The sequence below is a fragment of the Scleropages formosus genome, chromosome 5 (genome assembly GCF_900964775.1).
Source record: "Scleropages formosus chromosome 5, fSclFor1.1, whole genome shotgun sequence".
In the NCBI taxonomy this organism is placed as follows: Eukaryota; Metazoa; Chordata; class Actinopteri; order Osteoglossiformes; family Osteoglossidae; genus Scleropages; species Scleropages formosus.
This window is the reverse complement of record NC_041810.1, coordinates 35,291,400-35,314,124: the sequence shown is the minus strand read 5'-3', so window position 1 is coordinate 35,314,124 and position 22,725 is coordinate 35,291,400. Positions and strand designations below refer to the sequence as shown.

Below are 22,725 nucleotides of genomic sequence, written 5' to 3'. Positions count from 1 at the left end.
TCAAATAAAAAAAAAAAACACTGCAAAATAACATTAACAATTTTTTTTCCCTCAGTCCAGTCTTCAGAGCAATTTCCTGGATTACTTTTCAGCAGTGCAGATTCATTTTTACATTAATACACACAGCCTCATGGACACACGAGGATATACTGATGAGAGTGGAGTATAATGCAATACAGTATTAGGAACAGAAATGGAGCAGAACTAGTGGAATAAATAAATGAAGAATTAAGAATTATCTCATTTCAAATGCGTATCTGCTGTTTGTTGCTATATAAAAAGAACGGTGATGAAATGTTCTGCGAGTCACTTAACAATACTCATCAGGCAGGTCACTGCGATCGAAGATAACCGAGGCACCAGAAAGCTGACAGCCACCAGCAGGGATGTCTAGTGTTGAGTTGGGTTCAAAGGTACTGTAGATGTCAAACAGCAGTTGCTGAATCTTCAGTTTCTTCTCTGCAGTCATCTTCCTATGCTTGAGCTCCAGAATAGTTCTGGTGTATCTGTTCAGGGTTGTCACTGCTGATGCCAAGCAGGCTGTGAATGATCCCCATGCCAACCTGAGAAGGATCAAATTACTATTAGTCAAGTATGATTTACAAGTACATTTTTGCTCATTTACATATTATAAGATATGTAAGAATCAGATATGAATTTTCACTTTGTCCTCTGTTGCTTTGTCTTCATTTCACTTCATGTACTTCGGAATACACACACACACACAGATTTTCAGAACCACTTGTCCCATACGGGGTCACGGGGAACCGGAGCCTACCCGGTAACACAGGGCGTAAGGCCGGAGGGAGAAGGGACACACCCAGGACGGGACGCCAGTCCGTCGCAAGGCACCCCAAGCGGGACTCGAACCGCAGACCCACCGGAGAGCAGGACCCGGTCCAACCCACTGCGCCACCGTGCCCCCCACTTCGGAATATTTTACAGTAATAAACCACAGTGCTCCTGAAGTTGAAACTTTAGAGTCAAAGTTAATTAACTTTATAAACCTAAAGTACCCGGAGCTTTTTGGCACCTTTGTATATTGTACTGTTCTCCCTACGTGTTATGCACAACCAGTACATTAACATAGTTTAACAGCAAGCCAAACTCTATTCTCACGAGCCAGGATATGTGCGTCTTGCTCCTTTATTGTCTCCAAATGACAGGTGAAAATGCAAATGAAAAGTTATTGCTTCCAGGGGCGTAGGAAAAACAGAACTCAGACACTTCCACCACACCTATCCTGCCAGTAGTGCATCGTGGAATTACCACACATAAACAAATTGCGCATCGACGTATTGAAATAAAGGTTCCGCAGTCGCGCATTAAGGCATCAAAAGAAAGGTTCAGCTCAACAAAGCAATTAGTCATATCGAACATTTCTTTTTCTTTTTAAATGAACTAAACAAGTCTGCGGGCAGAACATATATTACAAACTATTAAGCAAGCCATAGCTTTTTTTTTACAATTTTTCCTTTCTTCCTAAGTTACTAGCAGCTGCAAAAGGGTCATTTTTGTCATGTCCACACCTGCACCAAAATCAACAGCACCTGATGGTGATCAGAACACTCACTTTTAAAAGACCCTCCTTAGGCCCTTTGCACTTGTGGAATCTCACTGAGACAACTGTCCCTCTTACACCTATGTTCTAGTCTTCTTCATTCCTAGCTCCTATTCTTTGTTCCCCTGCTTCTGACCATTTGCTGCATCTTCTGACTACGTCCATGTATTCTTGCTCCCACTCTGACCACCGATCACCCTACTCTTTGCCTATCCCTGACAACGAGAACTTGCAAGACCCCTTGGTTCCTAACAAAGGATCCTGCACTTGGGTCTAGCTGTCCCCGTGTTCTTGGTTCCGTGTGACAATTTGGAACCTTGTGTAGTTATTGCCCAGTTAACATCAAACACGATTCAAGCGCAGTGCACTTATACAACTAACACTTTTTTTCTTGGAACATGCTTGCTTATGCTTCATTTAGCCACTGTGTTCATAAGCATATTTTCATTAATGCTCACATCTAGGACAGAACTTGTACAACCCACCAATATGTGCCTTTGTGCACCCAGTGTGGGTCATATATTTGCATGGCTTACTGACCTTCTGGCTATGATTACATTGCTATACTATATCAATTTTAGCTAGGGGCAAAATGGAATCTAATACATGGCTGTGGGTAGCATGATGATTATTTTCAAGGTAGGAAGTTCTGCATCCCTTCAGTTAACTGGCATCTCATCTCCATCAAAGCCTTGCACCATGATAACCTCCAAACAAGGTTAATTGGTTAATGCATGTGAGTGAGTGATGCTCTGTCACCTTGCAGATTTATTTCTTTTTTTTTGGTCGTTTGCTGAGCCTAAAGCTCGGGGTTTTGGGTGAATTGTCTGCTGTCCCTACAGGGTGATGCACAGATTTTAGTGAGGGGTTGTCTTGGGGACAGAGGGGACCAATGGTGGGAAATGAAGTAATGCATGGGTCATCGTGGGCCAGTGCTATTGGATCTTCATCATCTGGCACTTTTTGCAATGTCCTCAGCCAAAGAGGATTCAGGTAGTCTGGGTCACACAGGCAATGGATAGGACTTTTTGCAGCTGACAAGGAAACAGTAAAAGTGTAGGAAGGCAATGGTGCAGCACTGGGAGTACCAGTTTAAATGGACAACTCTGATAAGGCGTGAGATCACTGATCACCATCTTGTGGTGAGTTGGATCAGATGGTGGGGAAAACTGATGGACAGACCCAGTAGACCCAAGCGTTTACTGAGGATGTGCAAGGAACAATTGTTTGAGGACCCTGTCCAGAATGATTTTAACTCACACCTCCGGGAGAGCTTCTCCCATGTCCCGGAGGAGGTAGGGGACATGGAGTCTGAGTGGACCCTGTTGAAAACCTCCATTGTGGAAGCAGCCAGGCACATTTGTGGTCAAAAGCTTGTTGGTGCCAGCCAAACCTGCTGGTGGACACCGGTGGTGAGGGAAGCCGTCAGACTGAAGAAGGAGGCCTTTAGGGCCTGGCTGGCTCTGGGGACTCCTGACTCAGCAGACAGGTACCGGCAGGCAAAAAAGGTGGCAGCAGCTGTGGTTGCAGAAGCAAAATCCAGAGCATTGGAGGAGTTTGGAGAGGCAATGGAAAATGAATATCGGTCGACCTCAAAGAGGTTCTGGAGAACTATCCGGTGGCTCAGGAGGGGTTAGAGGAGCGTCGCTCAAGCTGTGCTCAGCAAGAGTGAAGAAACTCTGACCTCTGATGAGGGCATTGTCGGAGGTGGAAGGAGCACTTTGAGGAATTTTAAAAACATACATACAGTACTCATTAAAACTGTTCTTTTTTTTGTCCAGGTGCTGCAATCACCACTAATCTAAATAATTTCAGCAGTGCTGACCACCAGGGTTAAAAATTTAGTATGTGAGTACGTTTGAGTGATATTGCCCACTGTTTTATAATGGAGCTGCAAGAAGTAAACATGCCGAACTGATTAGGTGTAACAAAGACCCTAGTATACGGTCTTACAGATAGGACCAGCTATAGTCCCAGGTATGGGGTCTCCAGTCCACTGGTCCAAGGGCAACAGCAAGCTGAAAGGCTGTAGTGTACATCATGTGGGCCACCATCCCCAGAAGGCCTGCGAAGAAGAACCAAAAAACCACTGGGTAAAAGTAACTCTCTTTGAGATGTTACATAGATGTTCTACAGGATCCCTTTTGACCATCTTAAAACTTCATTTCATGAGGTAAATTTAAATATGTTTTCTATTATCTTTGGTAGATACTTATCTTATTTGAACACATTTCACATTTGGTCATTTAAAGCAAGTGAGTTTATCTGCAGAACTACCTGACAGGACCGTACACAGAGCAGCAAAGGCATTAATCTTGAGGCTCTTCATGTTCTGGTAGCAGTGGAAAATCTCTGTGAACATGAGAAGACCTCCAACCAGCAGAAGGTTGATGTATAAACATTCGGCCAAGATGCACAGCCAGAGGATGCCTAAAGAGAAAACCTTCTGAGTACACCATTCCACTAGCACAATCCTTACTGTAAGCACACACACACATTTTCAGAACCGCTTGTCCCATACGGGGTCACGGGGAACCGGAGCCTACCCGGCAACACAGGGCGTAAGGCCAGAGGGGGAGGGGACACACCCAGGACGGGACGCCAGTCCGTCGCAAGGCACCCCAATCAGGACTTGAACCCCAGACCCACCGGAGAGCAGGACTGCGGTCCAACCCACTGCGCCACCGCACCCCCCTTACTGTAAGCAAGTTATCCTAAAATACAGTTATCAGCGTAACACTACCCTGGCTCTTGCATCACCAGTAGAGGAGTAAGTGTAAGGAATCCAGGCTGCAAATCTCGGTAGAAAACCAAGTTAACACATTACAGCCAATGCCATCTGCTAATGGGTTCGGTAAAAATACTGAGTTGAATTTTCGGCATAGATCAACACAAGTGTTCAGACAGGTATATAAATGACTACTCAAGGTGGGGGGTAGTTCTACTACTACTTTCTGGTGAAACAAGGTGGGTGCTGTCACTCTGTTGTGATGTCAGATTTAATGCAGTTAATAAACTTAAAAGAATACTGGGATGTATATTACATATTATCCGTCCATCCATCCATCCATCCATCCATCCATCCATCCATCCATCCATCCATCCATCTTTGATCCCGCTTGTCCTAATAGGGTTGTGGTGGCAGCAGGGAAAGCAGAGAGGCCCAGCCGCCCCTGTTCCCAGGCCAACTGTGAGATATAATCCCTCCAGCAGGTCCTGGGCCGACCTCAGGGCCTTGTCCCAGTTGGCCATACCCGGTATACCTCCAAAGGAAGGCGCCAGGGGGCCTCCTTATCAGATGCCCGAACCACCTCAACTGGCTCCTCTCAATGTGAACGAGTAGCGGCTCTACTCTAAGTTCCTCCCAGATGTCCGAACTCTTCACCCTATCACGGAGAGTGAGTCCCAACACCCTGCAGAGAAAACTCATTTCAGCAGCTTGTATCTGCGATCTTATTCTTTCGATCATGACCCAAAGTTCATGACCATAGGTGAGGGTGGGGATGTAGATCGACCGATAAATGGAGAGCTTTGCCTTATGGCTCAGCTCTCCCTTCACCACTACAGTCCAGTACAGCGACTGCATTACTGCTGCCGCTACTCCCAGTCTGCGGCCGATCTCACGCTCTCTTCTCCCCTCACTCGTGAACAAGACCTCAAGATACTTGAACTCCTCCACCTGGGGCAAATTCTCTCCCCTTACCTGGAGGGGGCATGCCGTCTTTTTCCGTGAAACAACCATGGACTCAAACTTTGAGGTGCTGATCCTCATCCCACACTTAGCTGCAAACCGTTCCAGTGCGTGTTGGAGGCAACCATGTGATGGTGCCAAAAGGACAATATCATCTGCAAAAAGCAGAGACGTCACCTTCCGACACCCACACAGAATGCCCTCTTGGCCTTGACTGCGCCTTGATATCCTGTCCATGAAAACCACAAACAGGAGTGGACACAAGGCACAACCTTGGCAGAGCCCAACACTCACACTGAACAGGCTTGACTTAATGCAGAGTATGCGGACACAGCTTTCGCTCCGTATGTACAGACCGAATGGCCCGCAGAAGTGGCCCTGGTACCCCATACTCCCTAAGCACCTCCCACAGAATTTCCCGGGGAACATGGTTATAGACTTTCTCCAAGTCCACAAAACACATGTAGACTGGATTACTGAACTCCCATGCTCCTTCAATTATCTGTGAGAGTAAAAAGCTGGTCCACTGTTCCATGGCCAGGGTCGAAAGCTGCATTTTTCCTCTTCAATCTGAGGTTCAACTATTGGCTGGAGCCTCCTCTCCAGCACCCCGGCATAGACTTTCCCAGGGAGGCTGAGAAGTGTGATATCCTGATAGCTGTCACGCACTCTCCAGTCCCCTTTCTTAAAGATACAGGCTACCACCCTAGTTTGCCAATCCAAAGGCACTGTCCCCGAGGTCCATGCAACATTGCAGAGGCGTGTCAACCATGACAGCCCTGCAACATCCAGGGCCTTAAGCAGTTCTGTGCGAATCTGATACACCCCTGGTGCTTTGCCACTGTGGAGGTTTCCAACTACCTCAGTGACTTCCACCAGGGAAATAGACTCTGACAGTCAGAAAGCCTCAGGCCCTGACTCCTGTAAGGGAGGCATATCACTTGGGTTTAAGATTTCTTCAAAGTGCTCCTTCCACCTTCCTACAATGTTCTCATCAGAGGTCAGAGTTTCTCCACTCCTGCTGAACACATCCTGAGCGAAACTCCTCTGACCCCTTCTGAGCTGCCAGATAGTTCACCAGAACCTCTTTGAAGCCGACTGATAGTCGTTTTCCATGGCCTCTCCAAACTCCTCCCATGCCCTGGATTTTGCTTCTGCAACCACAGCCGCTGCTGCCTTTTTCACCTGCTGGTACCTGTCTGCTGAGTCAGGAGTCCCCAGAGCCACCAGGCCCTAAAGGCCTCCTTCTTCAGCTTGATTACTTCCCTCACCACTGGTGTCCACCAGCGGGTTCTCGGGTTGCCGCCCTGGCTGGCACCAACAGGCTTTTGACCACAGCTGTGCCTGGCTGCTTCCACAATGGAGGTTTTGAACAGGGTCCATTCAGACTCCATGTCCCCTACGTCCTCCGGGACATGGGAGAAGCTCTCCCGGAGGTGCAAGTTAAAACCATCCTGGACAAGCTCCTCTGACAGTCATTCCCAGCACACCCTCATTAAACATTTGGGTCTACTGGGTCTGTCCATTAGTTTTCCCCGCCATCTGATCCAACTCACCACCAGATGGTGATCGGTTGACAGCTCAGCACCTCTCTTCACCCGAGTGTCCAGAACAGGTGACCACAAGTCAGATGAAACGACTACAAAGTCGATCATTCACCTTTGGCCCAAGGAGCTCTGGTACCAAGTACACTTATGAACATCCTTGTGTTCGAACATGGTGTTTGTTATGGACAAACCAAGGCTAGCACAGAAGTCCAATAACATTTCACCATTTGGGTTCAGATCGAGCAAGCCGTTCTTCCCTATCACCCCCAGCCAGATTTCCCAGTCATTGCCAACGTGAATGTTGAAGTCCCCCAGCAGGACTATGGAGTCTGTAGGTGGAGCCCTGTCCAGAACCCCACCCACCCTCTCCAAGAAGGCCAAATACTCTGAACTGCTGTTTGGTGCATAAGCACACACAACAGTCAAAGTCTTCCTCTCTGCAACCCTAAGTCGTATTGAGGTGACCCTCTTGTCCACCGGGATAAACTCCAACTGTATGGCAGCCGAGGGTTTGAGAGTATCCCCACACCCGCCCGGTGCCTCTCACCCTGTGCAACTCCTGAGTAGGAGAGCGACTACTCCCATATTGAGGAGTTTAGTTTCAGAGCCAACACTGTGAGTGGAGGTGAGCCCAACTATATCTAGTTGGTATTTCTCAACCTCCCGCATCAGTTCCAGCTCCTTCCCCCCCAGTGAGGTTACATTCCATGTACCAAGAGCCAGTTTCTGTCATGAGGGGCCACGACACCATGCACCACCCTGCCCCCTCCTGCTGCCTGGTACACATCGCACCCGGCCCCGTGTTGGACCTTGCAGGTGGTGGGCCCACATGGCCCCCCCACGATGTCTTTTCGGGCTGAGCCCGACCACCAGGCGCTCGCCTAGGAACACTACCCCTAGGCCTGGCTCCAGGGGTAGGTCCTGGTGACCCTATTCTGGGCAGGTTAAACGTTCTTCTGTTCCCATTTTCCATAGGGGTTTTTCAGATTGTGTTAGTCTGGATCTTCACTCCAGACCTGTTTGCCTTTGGAGACCCTACCAGGAGCATACTGCTCCTGACGACACAGCTCTGGAGATCCCTAGATCACGCAAGCCCTTCCACCACGCCAAGGCCTCGATCCAAGATATTAGTGATAAATATTTCTTCATGATCTTAAGACGATTAGAGCTCACACTGAAATCAGCAAAACAGAGGCCAGCTGCTTAGTGGCATGATAACTCTTGAAAGTTCAAATTGGCAATATGAACGATGGCAACCATCGGTTTTGAGAGACTATGGTACATGCGCACGAGATCAGGGAGCACTAGCAGAGCAGTACTTAGTGTTGCTGTAGAGTCCCACATGGGAAAGGAAGTTTCTCTGGCAGATGGCACATTTGAAAATCCTGCTGTTCGATGTTGTGGACTGTGATGCTTTTCTCTGCACTCTTTTCTCCACTGCTGCTTGGTTCAGCACGGTCTCCCTCTTCTTGACACCCTCCCAAACCTCCTGCCTCCACACGGTTACTAGCGCGTTCCTCCTAGTCTTCTATTCTGATGCCCATGGCCTTCATATCTCGCCTGCAGATGACTTTGAAGCGAAGGTGGGGGCAGCCCAGTGCCCTGGTACCTGTGGCAAGTTCACCATAAAGCAGGCCCTTGGGGATTCTAACATCTGCCATGCGATGCACATGACTGAGCCATTGGAGATAGCACTGTTGCAGTAGACTGTACTCCAGACAAGAACAATACCTTCCACATGAGCAACCTCAGGTGCATCCTTGACGTTCCGTGGCAGGACAGAGTAACCCACAAAGCGCTTCTAAACTGAGCCCAGATGCTGAGCATCTACAGAGTCCAAGACTTGCTTCCATACAGCAGAGTGCTGAGGATGCAGATGCTGTAGACAGCCGTCTTGGTGCATACTATCAGCTTGCTATAATTCCAGACTCTCATTGTCAGGGTGTGAAGGTTGTTACAGCTTGGCCGATCCTCTGGTTGATCTCAGAGTCGAGAGAGAGCTTGTCAGTGATTGTGGAGCTGAGGTAGGTAAACTGGTACACTACTTCCAGCATGTAGTCAGAGGTTATGATTGAAGGGGGACTCTCAATGCCTTGTCTCATCATGGTAGTCTTTTTCAGGCTGACTTTTCTTGGAGTGCAGCAATGTCCACTTTCAATCTGAACAGTTCAGTATCAATAACTGCTGTCTTGCGTGCATCATCTATCTCCAGAATGTTACTACATAGACCAGTAGTCATGGTTCGAACATTCCAGCAACTTAGTTGGAGTTGGAGTGCTGGTCTCCTTGTTTTGTTTCTTGTTTTGTCTGGTGCAGGGTTTCTGTCTGCCTGTCAAGGAAAATCTTAAGGTTCACGCACTTAGTGAAGCAAGCAGACTGTGGCAAGACAGCACCTTACTGGGTGTGGACTGCACAGCTTAGGCGGGCAGTAGTTGTCCAGTGAGACGCGATGATCTCTCCCACCGTCAGAAGCAGCCCCTGGCGCTTCGCTCTATGCTAGTTAAGCATGACTTGTCACTGGTAGACTGCTGCTCTCTGTGTTGTGTTGTCACGGTGAGATGACACTGGAGTGACCTTTCCAGTGTGCAAGCCTGGGCAGGAATGAATGGTACACTAGCTGTAGCCCACAGAGCAGGTCACCCCTCTTCATGCTATTGGTGAGATCCAAGGGAAAGGCAAGAGCCAGTACAACTTGGCACCACCGTCATCGCAGGAGTTGCCGGAACAATGTTGAAGACAGCAGCGGACGGCCTTACATTTACATTTATTAATTTAGCAGACGTTTTTGTCCGAAGTGACATACATCTCAGCAAAACTACAATTTATGCATTACATTAAGAGAAAGAGACATAGCTGCAGACATGTGACTCAAGTAAACCTCGTTTGTTACCTACCATTTGCTGCACCGAGGTTCATTCAAGTAGGTGCATAAAGCACAGGATAGACAAATCCTGATACCCTCTTACCAATCTTTTTTTTTTTTTAGGGACTCCAGCTCCAGATTTATCCTCAGGGTTGACTTTCGAAGCCTTTCCTATAAATGAGTATGGCCGTAAGGCAGCGGAGATTTGAAATTGGAATATTCCTTCTCCTAGGTGGGTTGCCTTTCCAGGCTGATGAGCCCCTCCTGCCTGAAGCAACTGGTTATTAAGGCCCCAGTGACCTACCTTCGCCCCTTCTCCTGTCTGTAGGAACAGGTCCTGTCACGTGAAGGTCAGGAACTGGGCTTTGGTTGTCAGAGGCTACTTGAGACGCATGTTAATGGGAGCATTTTATAGGAAGTGGGAGATTATCCCCACATCCACCCTCAGCTATGACAACTTTTAGGAACCAGTTTGAATGCCCACGCGAATTTGGGAATAAGCCAAACATATTTGTGGCTATCAGCTGACATAACAGAATAAAAGATCTCTTATGGCTGTATGAGCACCCTCAGTTCTACCTGCATATGACCCTTTGGGCAACAAGTTTAGGCCTTTGTTAATTCTGGCAATTAGCAACATGCTTAAATGTCATAGCAACATTCCTCACTGAGAGTTGTGTTGGCAGCAGTGCTAATGAAAAATTTGCAATGTGAGAAGTGCAGGCTATTTACAAACAATAAAACATAGTTCAAAACATGATGTACAAGCACATTACAATTACCCACTTTCAACATCAGCTGCTCTCTTTGACTGTATTCAGGGCCACCTCATGTGCTACAACTCCCACCCTTTTTAGACCATACCATTTTGCACATCAAGGCCTTACATTTACATTTATTTAGTTAGCTAAAACTTTTCTCCAAAGCAACTTACAATGTTAAACTATTTACAAAGCTGGATAATTTTACTTGACCAATTTAGGATGTAAAGTACCTTGCACAAGGTTACTACAACAGTAAGAAAGATTTGAAGCAGCAACCTTTAGATTTGAAGGCAGCAGCACTAACCACTACACTACCAACTGCCCCATAAAACATAGAATGCATGTAGACATTCATTATCTGGTATTAAAAAGCTACTTAAATCTTGTTTTTAGGATCAAAAAGATTGACAATCAGGTTTTAAAAAGATACATAAATACATCTTTCACACTACAATCATGACCAACAATTGACAACAGACATAGTTTCACTATTTTGTGGCCCTTTACACAAGTGACAGCAAAGAGAAGAGGTTAAGCACTGGCTAACTGCAACACTGCAGGCCCTGCTCCATTTATGGAAGTTCAGTAGGGCTTAAAATCCTCAGATAAGGCTGCCACCAAATTCACCATTTGGTGTACCACCCCATCATTAACTATTACCGGGGTGACAAACCTTTTTTTTAGCCAAGGGTTAGTCATTATTGTGAACTGGTCTGAGGACTATACGTGTTAAAGTCACAGTTAGTGACATAATTCTCATTAAAACAAATTACTGTGGCATAATTAAATAAAATGACTGCTTCACTTTGCAGACACAGAAACCAAGCGTGAAACAGGGTCCCAATACACAAATTCACATATCACTACTATTATTAAGTAATTCAAGTGATTTGTAGTACTTTTCTTGGCTAAGAGGGAAGAGGGGAATCTCTAAAGGAAATTGCAGCAATGTATTGAATTTGTGCTATTGCTGTCCCTTTGACAACTTCACTTTGCAGACACAACAAATTTGAGGGAAGGGGCTGTCTCCTTAAAGAGTTTCATTATATAAGCTCTATAAGTAAAAAATTCTGTAGCCGAGATAAACTGAGGACCATCAGTTCAGTTGGACATTCCTGATCTTTGGTCATGTGCTTTGGGTAGTGATGAAAAGAACAAAATCAGAGAGGCTGTTGTAGCTCCACATGGACAGAGAGCAAGTGAAGGCAGTTCAGGCACACTTTAGATATGCCTCTTGCCAGACCTGACAGTGAATGGAGATCCCAAAGGAGGAGTTGTAGGCTCTTGCTGCAGACATTGAGAGATGGTCTGCAAACTGTTACCTTAACCTTTAAGCACAAGAATAAGATGTTTGAATGATTTCCCCATAAACTAAAACTTGCTGGACTGCAGTTTTGAATAACTGGAATAACCAGCCTTTTTTTATTATGTTCAGTTGAACAGTTTGAAATGTAAAACAGAAACCAATTGCTATTTAGAAAAAATAAATAATATTCTTCCTCATAATAGGAAGGAATATAAGGACAAAGGTACCTACATTTATTTGACACTTTTCTCCAAAGTGACTTACAATGTTAAGATTACAATTATTTACCCATTTATACAGGAGGGTAATTTTACTGGAGTAATTCAGGGTAAGTACCTTGCTCAAGAGTACTACAACCAGAGGTGAGGCTCAAACCTGACACCTGGGGGTCTAAAGGCAGTAGTTGTAACCACTATGCTACAAGCTGTTCCCAGGTATGGCTCAGTAGCAATGGAATTCAGTCGGGAGATTGTACACAGGCATGTGAATTTGTATGTGTAGAGCAGTTTGGGTGTATGAGATGTGTTTGTGTTTATGTGTGATACTGTTCGCGAGGGTTATGTCTTAATAAATGTGAGAAGGTGTGAGTTTGAAGAAGTGAGCTTGGGACTGAGGCCTTGGCTTGCAGTCTGGTATATAACGTAGCCTAGTGTATGGAAGCAGATCTAAAAAGCAATTCAGACATGTTAGACACCCCAGTTCTTTCAGTCAGTGTCATGGTGGTTAAGGCCACTGTAATCAGAAAGGTTTCCAGGTAAGATCTCACTCCTGATGCAACACAGTTGAGCAAGGAACTTACCAAGAGCTACTCCAGTGAGAATACACTGCTGTTTAAATCTCTCTCACACACACACACACACACACACACATACACACACACTGTCTGAACCACTTATCCCATACAGGGTCACAGGGAGCCAGAGCCTAACCTGGCAACACAGGGCATAAGGCTGGAGGGGGAGGGGGCACACCCAGGACAGGACACCAGTCCACTGCAAGGCACCTCAAGCCGGACTCAAACCCCAGATCCACCAGAGAGCAGAACCCAGTTCAACCCACTGCACTACCATGCCCCTGCCTGTTTAAGTCAGTAAATAATTTTAAGTCACTTATTGTACAAATATAACATTGTCGAATCTTGGACAATGATGTAAACTAAATAAAATAATTACTATACAGGTCAAATTGTCTCTAAAGAAGGGAGAGTAAGAGCATATTAATTTTACCTACCTCTTTCATCTTCAGGTACAATGTCCAAAAAACTTCTACAGTTAAATCCTGCAAGAAAAAGCATGCAGTTTTCATTTTATATTTACACACACACACTCTGAGCCACTTGTCCCATACAGGGTTGCAGGGAGCTGGAGCCTAACCTGGCAACTGAGGGCATAAGGCTGGAGGGGGTGGGGACACACCCAGGACAGGACGCCAATCTGTCGCAAGGCACCCCAAGCGGGACTCGAACCCCAGACCCACCAGAGAGCAGGACCTGGTCCAACCCACTGTGCCACCACACCCCCCTTGTATGACCCATTTAATAAAATTTAATAATAAAAGACAAATAATATATAACAAATTTACAGCACACTGCACCATATTACTTTACATGAAGTGCTATGAAGATTTTGTACAGTATTTAAAATTATCTAGCATAAGTTAGCTTTAAATATCTTTTTTAGTTTGATGCCATGCTCTCTGTGATGCCCATGAAATCAGGTGATAAATTTTGTTTGGGTGAAGGCAAATTCCACCTGGATTCCCCTATGATACACACACACACTGTCTAAAACTGCTTGTCCTGAGTGGGGTCATGGCAAACTGAAGCCTAACCTGGCAACACAGGGCTCAAGGCTGGATGGGGAGGGGACACACCCAAGACGGAACACCAGCCCACCACAAGGCACCCCAAGCAGGACTCAAACCACAGACCCGTCGGAGGGTGGGACCTGGCCAAGCCCGCTGCACCACCGTGCCCCCCCCATGATACACACACACACACACACATTTGCAGAACCGCTTGTCCCATACGGGGTCACGGGGAACCGGAGCCTACCCGGCAACACAGGGCGGAAGGCCGGAGGGGGAAGGGGACATACCCAGGACGGGACGCCAGTCCGCCACAAGGCACCCCAAGCGGGACTCGAACCCCAGACCCACTGGAGAGCAGGACTGTGGTCCAACCCACTGCGCCATCACACCCCACTCCCCCCCCCATGATAATGAATTTTAATTATTGAATAAATTGTGTCCCTTTTCAATGGGCCATTTTTACTGCTTAAACTAATGGTAATTAGATCTTTGACTTGTGAGAATTCCTCTCGTGATGGGTACATTAATTTATACTCTTAAGGTGGGGGAGAGTGTAACTAGGACAGGGAATGGGCTTCAAACAACCAGTGTGCATATAAAGTATTTTCTTCTTAAATCACAGCATTTCTTTTTTGATGATGTTATAGTATGCAGACTGATAAGTATTATGTACTTGCTAAGGAAAAACATTTAATATTGTGGGCTACACCAGATGTTCCATCTCTAAATATGTAGATGACTGGTTAAATATTTAAAATCCTCTTAAAAAATTTACATTTTGTAATTTGTAAATGAATAAATGTAAATTTAATTTAATTTTGGGTGTTCTTCTTGTAGGTAATCATTACTGTATGTGTGGGGGGCGCAGTGGGTTGGACTGGGTCCTGCTCTCTGGTGGGTCTGGGGTTCAAATCCCACTTGGGCTGCCTTACGACGGACTGGCATCCCGTCCTGGGTGTGTCCCCTCCAGCCTTACGCCCTGTGTTGCCGGGTTTGGCTCCTCGACCCCGTATGGGACAAACGGTTCAGATAATGTGTGTGTGTGATTGCTGTATGTAATATACTCTGTCCTAACACCATTTTTCCCCATTATAACTTATTTTTATTATGCAAATTAACATAACAAATTCTATACCTCTTCCCTTGGCCCTGGCATCACCTCCAGTGGATTCTCCTACCATCGCTGCTCCTGTCCTTTCCCCCCAGAGCTATAGATGTTTCCTCACGCATTGCTACCTGCCTCTCAGAAATGGATGCCTGATTACCACCTACCTGTGGGAACTTGCTATCAAACTGAAAATTCACCCATTTCACCTGCCTCATCAGCTAATAGTCTGTAAGTAATGATCGACTCAAGTTGTACTTCTCCCAACATATCAAAATCACAACCCAGTCCTGCAGATACATCCTGCATAACATCCACTATCGAATCTGACAAACTCTATGCAACGCTGGTGCAGGCCATGCTGTGGTGACATCTCACCTGGACTACTGCAACTCTTTCCTGTCTGGCCATCTAGCCTCTGCTATTACACCTTTCTAGTTGTTACAGAATGCTGCTGCAGAAGCTGTGTTTGACCAAAGCGATCCCACCACCCCATTGATTAAAGACTCTGGTTGCAGCTAAAACAAAACTATCAATAGATTTGCTCCCCAATATCCACAACAGGTTATCATTTGCTACATCCCAGTCAGACTGCTATGCTCCTCCACCTTTGCCCACTTGATAGTTCCACACAGATGAAATCCAAAAAAAAGCACAAAAGTTTTAAGTTTTGGGTCAGATGTCATGGATGGAAACTGAACAGAACTCATTCTAAAGCCTGTTTCTTACTAAGATAACTTGTTTCCATGTTAGGGGAAAAAATAAAGGATAAAAGAGATTCACTTGAGACATCAGGAATAATTTTACTTTTATCCATTTAACTGAGGCTTTTCTCCAAAGCGACATACAATGTTAAGGTACTTACAATTATTTACCCGTTTATACAGCTGGGTATTTTTTACTGGTGCAATTTAGGTCAAACACCCTTGCTCACAGGTACTACAGTTGGAGGTGAGACTGAAACCTACAACCTTTGGATCCAAAGGCAGCAGCTCTAACCACTCTAATATTTATGAAAAAGTGATGGTCTACATGTATGAGTATTATTACTCAGTTTATACATACAGTAGTTCTATACCATAAAATGAATATTATACTAATAGTTTGTAACATGTTTTACACAATGCAGGTTAACAAGTTTGCATTAAAGTTGATGGGAAGGTCTTACCTGTCAAGTTCTCATTTTCTTCACAGGAGAACCAGATACCTGCATGGAACTTCCTCATGATGAACTTGTTTTCTCCAGTTTCCAGGATGTACTGCACGAGTCGGCTGTCATTGAGGTTGGAACTGTTGAAACTGATGCAGTAGGTACGGCGGACATGAGAGAGCCCCGTGCACAGTGGCTTCACCACTTTCCTACTGCCCTCACACCAGTAGCTAGTGATGACTGCGATGACTGCAAACGAGAAAGCCATAATGTTCAGGATAAGACTCAGGGAAGCTCTAGGATGCTGCCCTACACACATAACGGAGGTGAATGTTTGTAACAGCAGCTCATTCCAGATCCCAGCTTCGGCAAAACAGCCCTCTAAATGCCTCACATCCTCACATTATTTTCTACTGGACGTAAAAGAACTGATGAAATGCAGTGCACTCTGGCTATGTCAACTTTTTCTCCCTTCCTCTGTCGTTTGTATCCAGCACATGCAGTGAAAAAGGTATAGGAGCCAGCCTACTTCTAACCATGGCTCCGCCTCCCCACCTCTCTGAACATTAGAATTGGCTGAATTTATTTTTTATTATTTTTTTAATATTAGGGACTTACAAGAGTGTGTTTATGGGACTTAGGGTTAGGGTTGTGTGCCTAGGGGCTGTGGAAGAGCTCCAGACTCAGAGGTGGGTTTACCATTATTGAAGTAGTAAAGATAGACTGGCAGATGAAACTGTCATTGTGCAGATGGCTTATTCCATTTTCCTGTAAGATAATATTATAGGACACTGATCTGCTAAACCTCTGTGGAGCAATCAAGCATAAATGGGATTAGTTCCCTATTACCTCAAGTGATGTATGATTCTGTTATTCTTTTTTTCTCTCTTCTAGTCAAAATATCTAAACTGATTTTGTTTCTTACAACTTTCTTACAAAAAAAGCATGTTTCAAAATCAATACAAAATCACACACACACATTGTCTAAACTGCTTGTCTCATACGGGGTCACGGGGAGCTGGAGCCTAACCCGGCAACACAGGGCAGAAGGCCAGAGGGGGAGGGAACACACCCAGGACAGGATGCCAGTCCGCTGCAAGGCACTCCAAGCAGGACTCAAACCCCAGACACACTGGAGAGCAGAACCCAGTTCAACCCACTCTGCCACTGCCTCCCAATACAAAATCAGCTACAGTTTATATATTTTGGTAGTTTATACGTGACTTTGGATGCATTACTTTGTCAAAATAAACTGAGATGGTTTCCATTAACACTCTTTTCCTGTAGGCAAAGCTGTTTGTGTGTTCTTCCACTGGGGCTAGTTACTAATCTGAGCTGGACCTCACTGACCACACACACACACTTTCAGAACCGCTCGTCCCTTACGGGGTCACGGGGAACCGGAGCCTACCCGGCAACACAGGGCGTAAGGCCTGAGGGGGAAGGGGACGCACCCAGGACGGGACGCCAGTCCGTCACAAGGCACCCCAAGCGGGACTCGAACCCCAGACCCACCGGAGAGTAGGACTGCGGTCCAACCCACCGCGCCACCGCGCCACCGCACCCCCCCTCGCTGACCAATAATTGACAAATGAGTTTTCATTTTGGGGTGAGTTGTAGAACATCTTTTTGTATAAGTGAATGTCTCTATAATAAACATCTGTGTAACAGAACAAGTATGTAGCCTGAGGGGAGTGCAATAGAATTGCTACTTCAAAGTGCATGGGGGGCTTGAGTGTAGGTTTGAATCCTGCTCAGTCTGTGTGAAGTTTGCATGTTCTGCTTGTGCTTGTGTGGGTTTCAAGGATATGCATTTCAAGAGAACTAGGGAATCTTTACTGTGTGAATGTGATGAGTGAATTTTGGAGAAGTGTGCTCAAAGTGCAGAGAAAAGCATATAATAATGCATGCGGAACTGAATCAGGCCAATAGGCCCTACTTATTAAAATCCAAAATAACCTTAAAATGAGTGGTCCCCATTCTTAGCACTTTAAAGTCCTAAAAAAAGCCAAGAGAGAAGAGTCTACTCAGTCAACTTGTCCTGAGGCTCAGCATGCTAACCCAGTCCAACACCACTAATAAAAATTCTTTCTCTGGGCAGTGAGACCAACTTAGTGAATCTGACTCCAGCAAATTTTCAGTAAATTTAAAGAGAAATAGCAAACCTACTGTACTGAGATAACCAGGGCCCTATGTAAACTTCTGTGCTATTTGGGTCTAAACAGACAGCACACTGTGGCAGACTACTGGTACATGGTGACTGATGTAAAACTGAGGAGAACCCTGATACACTATAGGCTCAGCAAGTACAGTCTGGCCATAGAGATGGGTGCGCGCACACACACACACACACACACACACACACACACACACACACACACACACACACCGAGGCAGACCTGGGAACCCAAAGAGAAGCGACTGTGCTACCATTGTGACCAAAGACAGGTGGAAACAGAGATGCACTTCTTAAGCAGCTGTAACAGTTATGAATAAATCAGAGGCAGATACTTCCCTACATTCATAAATACTGACCTCGGTTTCCAGAATATCAGAGACAGTGACCCGGTACCTTATTTATTAAGAGAAAAAAAGAGACTATATGAAACTATCAAAGCAGTTTGTACACATTAGTCATAAGAAGAGGGAAGCGGACTGATTGCACTTAACCCCACGTTCACAAATATAGACACGTTGTTGTTAATAGTAGAGGGATGAGCTTGTTAGAATGCTTGTTATTGCATCTCTTCAGGTCTTCACAGGGTTGATTATTTTAGCCATGTTGCCGGGTAGGCTCCGGTTCCCCGTGACCCCGTAAGGGACAAGCGGTTCTGAAAATGTGTGTGTGTGTGATTTCAATTTGAAGTACAATACTCTTGTTTAGAGAACATTTCACCCACTCCTTCGACAAAAGAAGTGTATAAAATTTGTGATCCCAAAAAGCACACTAAATTGAAAATGTATAAGGTGCACACCTTAAATCACCATTTTCCTGATATTTTAGGGCACGTCACGTAACTTAGCATTTGAAATCTGATGCATTGTGTCTCATTTTAATGCAGTGTGACTAATACCTCAGCTTTCATATGAATGCATGAAGAGTACAATATATACTTTGTTTTCTTCTGTTTCATTTATTGACTGACCAGGAAAGAATTTTTGCAGTCAAGATCAATATTTGTCAGGTGTGTAACAGCTTCTCAAAAATGTTTTATCCAAATTGTGTCTAAAATGGTACATCTAAAAGTGTAAAAAAATGTTCAAGGTCTCAGTTGCAGCTGGAATAGATGATGAGGAATTCCCTCAGATGAGCTGCTATCCTCAGCTGCAACAGAGAAAAAGATAAAGCAAGTAAGTGCTCACTTCTTCTTCCATCAAAGCTTGCAAAATATAGAGGCAAAACCACATTAAAATGAACAGTGATTCCATGGCTAACAGGTATTCAAATAGCAGATCATATACTGCTTCATTCCCCCCTGTAAACACAGATTTTGTGCAATTTGTCGAGAAGACTCAACAAAAGATATACTTTGTAAAGGGTGAGAAATGTGTGACACCTTTTGAGTGAACAAGGCCTTTAAAATTAGAGCACAGATTATTATAAGTAATCCTACATTCATCAGTTATTCTTAGTATGCTGTCACACACCTACAGTTGTAGTGCTACAACAGACAAGATCAGGAGAAAGGAATATTGTGGATAAATGCTAAAAAACACAAAACACTCAACTGAGGTGAACATTGACATGTATTTAACAATTCTTCTGTAAATGCACACTGAAACATTTTTCTTTCCCTTGTACTGTATGGCAGCGCAGAAAGTTCTTTCTGTGCTAATATCCTTAGACTTCCATTCTTAAACTATTTTTTCTGAAAGCAACAAGAAACATTTATTTCAGTTGCATTTAGCAATATTACACTATGTAATACTGTATATTTTCCTTACACAGACTAAAGATCAGGTCTTGGTGGGCATTTAATAGTTTCAGCTGAAGAAATTGTATTTTTCAACTGTGGCTGATTGTGAGGTGAAGGTATCCACATGGACAGGATTCAAGGTACAGGACAACAACCAGGTCCAAGAAAAGGGGTTTAATTTTAACTCAAAAGAAGCGAACAAAAGAATCCGAGGGTGGCCCCTTTCAGGAAAACCAGAACCACAAAACCAAACATAAATCCAAAAAGCCATCCCCTGAAGTCGTAAGGCCAGCTGCTTCTATTGTCTGTGTGATGGGCCCTTAAGTGACCACAGCTGACCATCATATTTCATATACAGAAGGGGCAGATCACTGGAAGCTGTCCATCCAGCAAATCCCGTTTCCTGCCCCAGGCCGTACCGTCCACGAACTCACAATACCTTTTACTTTTCCAATGGAAAAGAAAAAATTTACTTGTCCGTGCATTTATACCATCCTGTTCATGTCAATGTGATTTTTTTAAATTTAATGTTTTAACATTGTCTACCTAAAACCAGTCAAGTTATCTTTATTGCAGATTACATTTCCTCATTGTCAGTTGACATCTGCCAGTCTCAGTTACTTTTTACTGTGAGCTGTCAGCAACTGCATGGCATTAGGCTGCTGCGTATCATTTGTAACCAAAAATAATGTATGAAGAGTGCATAAATACCATAAAACATTAATATTTCCTCTGAAAATCCATTAAAATTCACACACACACAAGCTGCTTGTCCTGAGCGGGGTTGCAGCAAGCTGGAGCCTAACCCAGCAACACAGGGTGCAAGGCTGGAGGGGGAGAAGACATGCCCAGGACAGGACACTGGTCCATCACAAGGCACCCCATGCATGACTCAAACCCCAGACCCACCAGAGAGCAGGACCTGGCCAAGCCTGCTGCATCACCACATCCCCACTCCCCTATCCATTAAAGTTTTGTTGTAACTAATTACAGGTTAGCATTGAGCTTACTGTTAGTAATTAAGAAATTGTGTCTAAGTGTGGTTTTGGATTAGGGTTAAGCTTTTTTCTCTGGTGGCACACATGATGTTCTATTAGTATTTGGGGAGTTCTGCACCCAGGTTTGCTTTGTTGAAGTTCCCCACAACATAAGGATGGAAGTTCTGTTCTAACCAGATCATCTGTTCTAGTAGCACATGAACTATAAACACCTGTCATGGTTTCTTCCCGGGGCAGAGGAGGTGGACCCAAGTGTGGTGCACAAGCTGATTTCTTTAAGGGTAAATTCGAAGACGTAGTAAAAATAACGGGCAAAGGGTCACCGATGTGCAGACGTAGTACTGAGGAGAACCCAAAGACGTAATCCGAGAGGTGAGTCGTGGGTCAAAGATACTGGAGAGACTAATAGATGAAGGACGGGAATGGGAGCGAAAGGCGAGGGTCAAGGAACAAAGGATATGGGAGAGCAGATGCTAACACTGAGAACAGGTACGCTGAACTAAGGTTCCGCATCCGGTTGTGTTGCGAGTTCCCTTTTATCCTTGCGTCAGCTGATCGGTTGCAGGTGTCCCTCATTGGTCAGAGGTGGTGGGCGTGACAACGCCAACCATAATGAAAGATAAGAATTCTCAGGAGAACAGTATGGCTAAGCTAACAAAATAGGATTCCAAGTCAGAACAGCATTTCCTCAATAATACACATAAACACACCAACTTTTGTTGACGTAAAAGAAAACTCCAGACTTCATTTCCTGATCCACCCTGTAAAGCTGAAAGCTGGACCAGTGTCCCAAATTAGTATAGTCAGCCAGATTTCCATGAAACATAAAAGAGATCATAAATACATTTCTCATTCTAGACAATGAGTGCTACTGTATATTTGTGTGTCTTAACCATGTTGAATTTCTGGCTTGCCAAGTATTGGTGGACCATGCTTAAAGTCAGACCTCAGTGTTAAGAATGTTGTGTAATGTCATATACACAAACAAACCATTTATAAAATCCAGCCAAACTCCAGCTGACAGAATGCCTTATCTACATTTTCCATGAAACCAGGATTTGCTTGTGTTTCAGATTTTAATTTTGTGTCCTCAATGTCATAATAAATGCCATAAAGGAGTAAATTTAATCCAATGCCAGAACTGAAATGCTTACAAACATAATTTTTAGGATTATGTTTTGTAATGCATTTTTGATTTTCTAAGTAATGCATCATTGAATTGCACTGTGACCTTGTTCTACCAGAAGAGTTATAAAGTATTCTATTTGACATCCTATTGTTGTCATGTTAGAAGAAGGATGAGTGAAACCTTAGTTTTCTCTGATAAAGAAAGCCTCACCAGTCTCTTTTATTTTCTGGTCATGTAAGTAAATCTTCAAATCAAATTTTGATGTAATTAACAATGGATTTTCATTTTGTTCAGTAGCAAGCAGTCTTTCCATGATGAATACTGCTGGTAGGGGAGATCACGTGGCCTGAAATTAAGATGACCACTTAACTTTTGGCTCAAGGGCAGTAAAAACTTTAAAACCTGCTTGATGACAGATAATTTAATTGAACAAGAAATTAAAGAAACAAAGTCAAGTCCTGGTTCGTAACCGTTGCTGTGAACATGAGAGAGATGGCGGTAGGTGTGCCAAGCTGCACCAGCTTCTCTGCCTATGAAAACATTATTTCATTGATGAAAGACTTAGTGAGTAGTGTGGGAGCTCATCCTGTAAGGCTGAGTTGTATGGAAGCTCAGCTTGTGAAGCTGAGTGGTATGAAAGAAATGTTGGACGATGTTTAGTGTGGCATTACGATTGAGCTACAGAGTGTCAATACTGATGTTAGAAAGCTTTCAAAAACCGTCTCTGTCATGGAAAAGAGACTTGTGGGTGTAACTGAACGTGTAAACAAGTTTGAAGAAAAGTTTGCAGAGGCTGAGAACAGGATTATTGCTACTGAATACAGAGCTAAGTCAAATTATTGGCAAGGCGGCAGGCCCAGATGAAGTGCCCAGCCGGGTACTGAA

General features: G+C 44.6%; 1 protein-coding gene across 1 annotated transcript; it reads right to left on the bottom strand.

The window, feature by feature from the left end:
• Positions 1 to 310: 310 nt before the first annotated feature.
• On the bottom strand, positions 311 to 16,115 carry LOC108923539 (germ cell-specific gene 1-like protein). Its single transcript, XM_018734338.2, has 5 exons — positions 15,815 to 16,115; positions 12,963 to 13,010; positions 3,839 to 3,991; positions 3,515 to 3,626; positions 311 to 563 (listed from the first exon to the last, which is right to left on the bottom strand). The coding sequence occupies exons 1-5, from the start codon at positions 16,113 to 16,115 to the stop codon at positions 311 to 313; spliced, it is 867 nt and encodes a 288-aa protein (XP_018589854.1).
• Positions 16,116 to 22,725: the final 6,610 nt, after the last annotated feature.

Bases quoted from the DNA above. Each gene is read 5' to 3' on its own strand.
- LOC108923539 (XM_018734338.2), bottom strand. From the start codon at position 16,115: ATGTGTGTAGGGCAGCATCCTAGAGCTTCCCTGAGTCTTATCCTGAAC. The intron at 3,627-3,838 runs GTAGTTCTGCAG...TCTTCTTCGCAG, and splicing joins TCTGTGTACGGTCCTGTCAG to GCCTTCTGGGGATGGTGGCC. The intron at 564-3,514 runs GTAAGACCGTAT...GATCCTTCTCAG, and splicing joins GACTATAGCTGGTCCTATCT to GTTGGCATGGGGATCATTCA.